The 8,567-nt window shown below is 43.2% G+C and overlaps 1 protein-coding gene across 1 annotated transcript; it reads left to right on the top strand.

Moving 5' to 3' along the window:
* Positions 1-574: 574 nt before the first annotated feature.
* Positions 575-1,730, top strand: LOC123377822 (syntaxin-3-like). Its single transcript, XM_045031119.1, has one exon. It carries the CDS (start codon positions 619-621, stop codon positions 1,507-1,509), a length of 891 nt encoding a protein of 296 aa, XP_044887054.1. The 5' UTR covers positions 575-618; the 3' UTR covers positions 1,510-1,730.
* The last annotated feature ends 6,837 nt before the right edge of the window (positions 1,731-8,567 follow it).

Genomic DNA, 8,567 nt, shown 5'->3' with positions numbered 1-8,567 from the left:
CTCCACTGCTCTTTCTTGCTTCTCTTAAACGTGGCATAAAACAGTTATTTATGACTGGAGGGAATCAGACTTTAAGTGATTTTTTTTCTTGACAAACAGATTCTGATTGATAATCTCCAAGACAATAAGATTCCAAACAAGCTCAGCAGACACATCCTTATTTGATCCTATACTTTGAAAGTCAAAAAGAGTTTTGTATGACGGCATTTATGTGAATTCTAGTTTTTCTTGTATCTGATCAGAGCGCTGTGTTTTTTTCAGAACTAGCATTCTGTCACCTTGTTATCAGGTTAGTTGACTATACGCTCTTCTCTTTCCTTAATGTTTTCCTGTGACTGTTATAACAAAGTTGGTTCCTGCAGTTTCCGTATAGCAGTGAAGCGTTCCGCCCACTGTTGGCATGCAATCTAACCTAGCCGGTATTAGTTAGCCATGTGATGCAGAGTAAACTCAGGGTAAGCCTATTGCCTTGGTCAATATTTGCTCTAGCTCTGGGAGGGAAGATTTTAACAGCTCCACTGACGCAAAAGATCCTAACTCTCTCTGACTTCTTTACAAAGCTGATGTGTGCATTTTGTGTCCCTCTGCCACAGATGTTGCCAGCAGCTGGAGCTGAAGATGAAGGACAGACTGGAGGAATTGAGGATCCGAGTTAATGAAGACGAGGACTCTTTGGATATTGATGATACTCTCTCATTTGATAACCCTGTTTTCAAGGAGGATGAGACCAATCCCATGAGCAAGATATTCCAGGAAGTGTCAGATCTCTCGCTGGGCCTGAGTAAACTGGAGGAGTTATCAGAGAGCATCCACAAGAAGCAGCAGCGGGTGCTGTGCTGCACCACTGAGGAGAGCGTTTATGAAGAAAAGAAAGAGCTAAGTAACATTAAAGCCTCCTTCACTAGTCAGGCTAAAGTCATCCAGCCTCAGCTCTATGGGATTCAAGACACACTGGCCCGAGACAGCAAACAGTGGCTGGCAGGATACCGCATCCACCAGAACCAGCTCTCCGTCCTAATCAGCAGGTACCGAGACATCATCACTCACCATTATGCCAAGGAGATGGAGTATGTGGAGAAATTGAAGGAGCAGATCATGAGGCAAACTGAGCTGGCGGGCTTAAGCCTACATGAAGAGGATATTAATCAGCTCGTGGAAAGTCCTGTGGCTCCTCGGATTGTGGGCCAGGACCTGGAAGTGCTTAAGGCCAAGCAGCATTTGGCCATGGCCCAAGTACGCCACCAACAGCTGCTGGACCTAGAGGCCCAGATCAGTGAGCTGCACTCGCTCTTCCTTCACTTGGAGGTGATGGTTTCAGAGCAGCACGAGGTCATCAACAACATTGAGTACAATGTCCTGCATACGCTTGATTACGTGTCCCAGTCCAACGAGGAAGTGAAGAAAGCCCTGAAGTATGAGCGTCAGTCGCGGATCTCGGCAGCACTGTCAGCAGTGCTGGGCCTCTGTGCCTGTTGCACGTGCTTATCATGCATAGCTGGCACAGTGTAGTAAGATGGACACGGACTCTGCAAGGGAAAGGGGTGGCTACGTTACATGGAACTTGGTAGCAGCCGGGCTCTTTGAGGGCAGTGAGCATGGATTAGCCCTGCAGACTCATTGGAAGGGAGTCTCCCATGATTTGGATGGATTTGAAGGCAGGTTTTATTGTGTCTTTCATATGAAGAAGGATTTTACTGAGTGTTTTGGTAGGACACTAGCAATCAAGCTCATGTTTCCACTATTCTTTGATGATGGCATGTTCTATCTTCAACAGTGTCCTTAAGACATTTAATATACGTTAATAAGAAAGGCATATTTGAGTTTTTGATCAAATATAACTTTAAAAAGAAATAATAAAACTTTGCATAAAAAAGCCCCTGCTAAAATTTGTATTGTATCATCGGTTGTTATAAAGCACAACAGGTTGATTATAATGCTCCTCCACCCAGGTTTAAAACCATAATCTCTGCACTTTGTCAAGTTTTTATTACTTGGATTTTTAATATGGGGTTGACTCATTGTTTGTCGTATTTTGTTATAAAACAAACAAGTGTTTAGGATTGCAAAATGCTTCCACTCCTGGTGCCATCACTCTCCCAGTGACTGGAAATACCTGCAGTATGAATGAAGTGTGTGGATGTTTACATAAGTAGTTTTTGTTTCAAACTCCTGTTACAGGGCTGTGCTTTCCTTCACACTGTATGTGTGGATTTGAAATGAGGGGAAAGGATTAAATGCAACAGTGGTTTTTTAATCCTTTGCAATTTCATTTTACAGTTTTCTGGTGGAGCTGCCATCAGGCACAATTTCAGACTTGTTCTTTCATTTGATTCACTTTCTGTTTCCATGATACTTTCAGGATAGAAACAAAACCAGCTCTTATTATATTATCAGTAATTTTGCAATTGTTCATTTAGTGCTTACTGACCATGCAGGCTAACAATATTACAGCTCAAAATTCATGTTTTATGTACCTATTGATTCGGTGTAGTGCAAAAGTAATGCATGTGAGCATGTTGGCAAAAACTCTCAAGGCTGTTTTCCCAAGGATCGGATCGGATCTAATCTAATCTTGTCATCTTCATAAGAATGCAGTCTAATGTTGTTAGAGAGAGACAAGGGGTATGTCTTCACTACCGATGTTAAAGCGTCGCTGTGGGTGTAGTCGAGGCACCAGCGCTGGGAGAGAGCTCTCCCAGTGCTGTAAAAAAACCACCCCCACTTTAGAGTGCTGAAACTTTCTCACTCAGAGGGGTGAAAAAACACCCCCTGAGCGATGCAAGTTTCAGCACTCTAAAGTGTCAGTGTAGACAAGGCCAAGGTGGGTGAGGTAATATCTTTTATTGGACCAACTTCTGTGGGTGAGAGAGACAAGCTCTGTGCTCAAAAGCTCTTTTTCAGGTCTGGGAAAAGTACTCAGAGTGTCACAGCTAAATAGAAGGTGGAACAGATTGTTTAGTATAAGTAGTGGGTTTTTTCTGCCTTCCCAACCCCCACCCCCCATGACTGGAGGCAGGACCAGCTCCAGGCACCAGCCCAGCAAGCAGGTGCTTGGGGCAGCCAAGGGGAAGAGGCGGCATGTTGGGCTCTTCGGCGGCAATTTGGCAGCGGATCTCTCGGTCCCTCTCGGAGGGAAGGACCTGACACCGAATTGCCGCCGAAGAAGAAAGCGGCGCGATGGAGCTGCTGCCAATCGTGATCATGGCTTTTTTTTTTTTTTTTGCTGCTTGGGCAGCAAAAACCCTGGAGCCGGCCCTGACTGGAGGGGCATTAACGGGCCCCTTCACCTTGAATGGTCCCTTGAAATATGTATTAACTACTTATGCTAAACAAGCTGTTCCACCTTCTATGCAGGGCCGGCTCCAGGCATCAGCAAAGGAAGCAGGTGCTTGGGGCGGCCAATACAAAGGGGCGGCACCCCATCTGGTATTGGGGTCTTTGGCGAGAATTCGGCAGTGGGTCCCTCAGTCCCTCTCTTCATCTTTGAGGTGCCGCTGAAGTGCCGCCGAAGAGGAAGAGAGGGAGTGAAGGACCCACCGCCCAATTGCCGCTGAAGAATGGAGCGGCACGATTGAGCTGCTGCCGAAGTGCCGCCGATCAGTATTATTTTGTTTTCGCTTGGGGCGGCAGAAAAGCTGGAGCCGGCCCTGCTTCTATGTAGCTGTGACACTCTTTCCCAGACCTGAAGAAGAGCTCTTTGTGAGCTCAAAAACTTCTCTCTGACCAACAGAAGGTGAGATAGATAGATAGATATTACCTCACCCACCATGACTCTTTCGTATCCTGGGACCAACACGGCCACAACACTGCATACAGTCTGTTACAACATTCTGAGGGGAGTTTATATGCAAAAAATCAGTTTTCAAAGGAATAACTGAATTATGTGGTGATCTCTTAATTGAAAATACATGTTGTCACATAAGCAAAGCTGAACAGCACATGTATTTGAAACTCTAACAGTAGTTTTCCATAAACACTGTACATGTAAATAATATAATGGGGATTTTTGATGGACTGTCTAAATAGTGACATTTCAGTAAAATAGGGGCCAGGTTAAGATTCTCAGGAATTCTTGGAGGAACGTCCATTTATGTATTGGGCATTTTCTTGTGTTGTGTCTAGACTAACTCTCCCATCTTTGAGATGATATTCTCTTGTATTAGCCCTAATAAAAACATTGCTGTAATATTCTTGTGGATGGTTAAATTATTTCTTGGAAAGCAGTTACTTCAAAATTCATGAAGAGTTGAAATTAATTTGATTGGGGTTTGGATTTATGGTGTATTCCCTGGTATTAGATTTTTCTGAATCTATTCAGAGAACATTTGGCTTCCAAACAAGTGAGAAATTGTGTAACTTTTATCTCTCTACAGCTATTTGTTATATTGAGCTAAACAACAACACCCATTTTATTTGGTCTTATGAGAAGAACTTCAGTTGAGAGAACTGTGGACAAGCTGCTTTGCATGCCAGATTAGTGCTTTCAGCTCCCACTGACTTCTTTACAATATTGGACATACATTCAACAAATGCATTTCAACTTCCGTCTTACAATGGGTTCCTATCAAATCTTGAATCTAGTTATTGAACCCAGGAGGTAATTAAGTTGGTTGCTTTTGCAACTCCGTTATTGAGTCACAGTATGCTTAGCCCTATGTTAGGTCTGTTTATGAGTGGGGGAGCTGAGAGGGGAGGAAAGAGGTTGTCTGATATCGCTTAGTGTGGGTGGAAGGTCACTTTATGAATCTTCTCTCTATCTCCTGCTGTGTGGCTGTTTACATTGTTCTGAGTGTCTAGCCATCAGATTAATCCCTCTCCACCCCAAATATTTCTCATTGTTAGAAGTTTTTCATCCATTTCACAGAAGAGATCAGTTGGACCCAGGGCAGACTTTCCAGTTCCACTGTTGTGCATCAGAGCAGGAAGGAGACCATGTGTTAACTTTTCTGGATGAGTTTCATCTAGTTCTAGGGTCACAAATGGAGGTTTTTTAATGTGCTAGTGGGGAGGGTCCATTCAACTACCTGGCATATGGATCCAAGCTGGAAGTAAGCGGGGAGTGCTTGGGGCCATTTTTAATGGGATTTGGTACTGAGTTCAATCCTCGAGGGGGCCATTTAGGGATCTGGGGCAAAAATTGGGGATTGGTCCTGCTTTGAGCAGGGGGTTGGACTAGATGACCTCCTGAGGTCCCTTCTAACCCTGAGATTCTATGATTCTATGATGCCCTTACAGTTGTAATCTGAAGATTTTAAAATGATTCCATGCCTGTTGTCTATTGGTGACTCCAGAACAAATCGGTTCAATTTACAACCACACATTATTATTTTTTTTAATTTTCCGCCCAGCAGACTCACCCTGGGACTTGTAGTCAAGCTGGGTTCTTTCTGGCTTGTGAATCTTTACCAGAAATAGATATTCCAGTTAGAACTTGAGAAAACAGTTCTGTTGCTGATGTGAGTCCAAATAGAATCTAAATTGTTCTCTCACAGTTGTGTTGTCTCTGTAGTATCCCTGGAGTTAAAAGAAAAAACAAACAAACCCAAACCTACAATAATACGAACAAAACCCAGCAACACCCAACAAAACTTCTCTTTGTCACCAAGAGAACTCTGAATGTACACATGGTGCAGATATTTGGATTACAAAGCTGCCATTTTTACATAGTGTCTCTTCTGACTATAACCACACTTTGGGCTTACTGTGGACCAGATCTTGCTGAGGAGAAAACATTCTAATGACTTCACCACTTCTTTCTGCTCCTTCCCCCAGTCTCTATTCTTCCTTTTGTAGCAGAAGGTTATTCAGAATGTGGTGGGTGAGGTGGATGGGGTCACGTGATAGGGCAGGGGTCGGCAACCTTTCAGAAGTGGGGTGCCGAGTCTTCATTTATTCACTCTGATTTAAGGTTTTGCATGCCAGTAATACATTTTAATGTTTTTAGTCGGTCTCTTTCTATAAGTCTATAATATATAACTAAACTATTGTTGTATGTAAAGTAAATAAGGTTTTTAAAATGTTTAAGCAGCTTCATTTAAAATTAAATTAAAATACAGAGCCCCCTGGGACCGGTGGCCAGGACCCGGGCAGTGTGAGCGCCACTGAAAATCAGCTTGCATGCCGCCTTTGGCACACATGCCATAGGTTGCCTACCCCAGGATAGGGTTTGTTTTTCCTCCCTTTTGAATGATACCAGTGAGCTCTGAGGGGCAATTGCTCATCTTCCCAAGAAAGTCTCTGCTGTGACTTCCTACAGCATTCCACTATCACTCCTCTTGTTAAATGTACATATGAGGCTGCTCACGGGGATTGGGAGACAGTTTGACAGGGCCATCAATATACTAAGGATTTTGCTCTATGCCTCAGTATTTCATGCTGAACGAAGGTGTTGCTGTTTCTTGGATTTGCTGGTATCTGCCAAGATAGGAACCTGGATGAAATCCAGCTAGCATAGTCTCAGTCCAGATAAGTCTGAGGTGATGCTGTTTGTTGCCAGGAGTTGTGCCTGTACTCTCCAACTGAGGCCAAAGTGGTGTCTTATTGAATTGATTTCTGATTTTGGGTCCCTTGGTAGCAGAGATGGTTGAAAAGTGGGTTTTCCTTTATTGGCCAATCTGAGAGTTGGTGACATTTCATCTCAGATGTAGCCTTAGACATCGTTTTCCAAACCTTTGTCAAATCCAGGTTAGTCTACTACAAATGGCTCTACAGCGGATAGCATCATAAACTGCTCAGATGGCATATAGCCGCTTTTGCACTAATTAGCTTGCAAGTAGGATACTAATAATGAAAAACATTTTATTACAGCTAGTTATCAGTAGATCTCAATGCTCGCCAATAAAGGATGGCAATATCCTTATCCCCATTTTACAGATGGGGAAACTGAAGCACAAAGAAGTTACAGTAACTTGCCCAAGGTCACCCAGCAGGTCAGCAGCAGAGTGGGAATAGATCATAGATCTTCTGAGTCCCAGTCCAGTGCTCTGTCTACTAGGCCACATGGCCAAAAGCACATTCTATCACTGCTCTGTACTCTCTGCACTTGTTCCCAATTCACTTCTGGGTGCCATATAAGGTGGTGTTAAAATAATTTATAAGATCTTGACAATCTTAGAGGAAGTCCCTCCCGTATTGCACTAGCTGGGATCAATAGGAATAGTTCAGCAGTTGATCCCCAGAATGGAAATTGTGAGGGCTAATACTAGAGCACTCTTTGGATGAGAGGCTCTACTATGGAATTCATTCCTATTGGCCGACTATCAGAAGGTGATCTCTTGCCATTTTCAGGGTAAGACACATCTACTTTGGTCAGTCTTTTTTTTTTTTAATTGGGTTTCTCTTTCATAGTCCTGCAGTGAGATTTGCCCTCATAAATTTTATTGAAAGACTGAGGGTACTTCTACACTTTGAGCTTGGGAGTGTAATTTCCATCATAAGTAGACATACCTGTGCTAGCTCTGATCAAGCTAGTGCACTAAAAATAGAATGTAGTCACAGCAGTGCAAGTGCTGGGAGAGGCTAGCTATCCTGAGTATGTGCCTAGTGTTTCTGATGGGTACATATTCAGGGCAGCTAATGCCTCCTGTCATACTGAGGGTGGCTAGCCACTCCTGCTGCTCATGCCATCACAGCTACATTCTATTTTTAACACTCTAGCTTGATCAGAGCTAGCATAGGAGCTGGGAATCACAGCTCGAAGTGTGGACATGCCTTTCATTTCTGTTCTTTTCATTGTGGGGTGTGTGTTTTATTTGTTCTGTTGGAAAGTGAAGAGTAATGGAAAGTAGGATTAATTTGGTTTCCATTTTTGGACAATGTTATTGTTTTGTCTTAATTATTGAACCTGCCCATACACACTGTGATCAAACATTTTTATCATGAATAATCTCCAGGAGAGTTGGTAAATTTCTTTGTGTACGTACATACACAGGCATATGTGAGTCCTTTGTATAGGTAATATTTAGATTTTTCTAGTCTATTCATTTTTTATAGGTTCTTCCCCCACCCTCATCACCATTGCATCTGAGCTCCTTCCAGCATGGCTTTGTAAGTGACGTGGTTTGTTCTCTCTCTCATCTTCTCCCCAGAACCCTGTTTGTTTTTCAGATGCTGTGCTCTAGTAATGACGGGGAAGGGAGAAATGAGTTAAAGCAGCCTGCCTTGTGCAAAGTGTAAATGGAGATGGGCCACACAGGCCACTGCAAAATGGACTCCAACCAACAAAGACCAATACAGTAGAATACTATTCAGCTAGAGAAGAACAGAAAAAATGAAATCTTCAAGCAGTGCAAGAAACTCAGCCCCCTCAAGCTTCTTCCACCAAAGTACTGGGTAAACTGATAGCCAATCCAGCTGGAGTATGATCTGTAAAACATATACAAACATTCAACAGTACTTCCAGTTGGCGAATGCCCAAATTCATCAGCTGATTGCACATTGAACAGTTTATCTTGCGATGATTGGAAGGCTGCTGCAATGGAGGAAGAGAACTTAGTTCAGTTTGATTACAGCCGTGAGCCTTCTAACTAGTGTCAAAGTTAGACTCAGGACTCACAGTTTGTCAGACC

Source organism: Mauremys mutica, chromosome 9 (genome assembly GCF_020497125.1).
Source record: "Mauremys mutica isolate MM-2020 ecotype Southern chromosome 9, ASM2049712v1, whole genome shotgun sequence".
Lineage (NCBI taxonomy): Eukaryota > Metazoa > Chordata > Testudines > Geoemydidae > Mauremys > Mauremys mutica.
The sequence above is the reverse complement of the archived record's forward strand: the minus strand, read 5'-3'. Positions and strand labels throughout refer to the sequence as shown.

Excerpts from the sequence above, each read along its gene's own strand:
- LOC123377822 (XM_045031119.1), top strand. The coding sequence starts at position 619 with ATGAAGGACAGACTGGAGGAATTGAGGATCCGAGTTAATGAAGACGAG.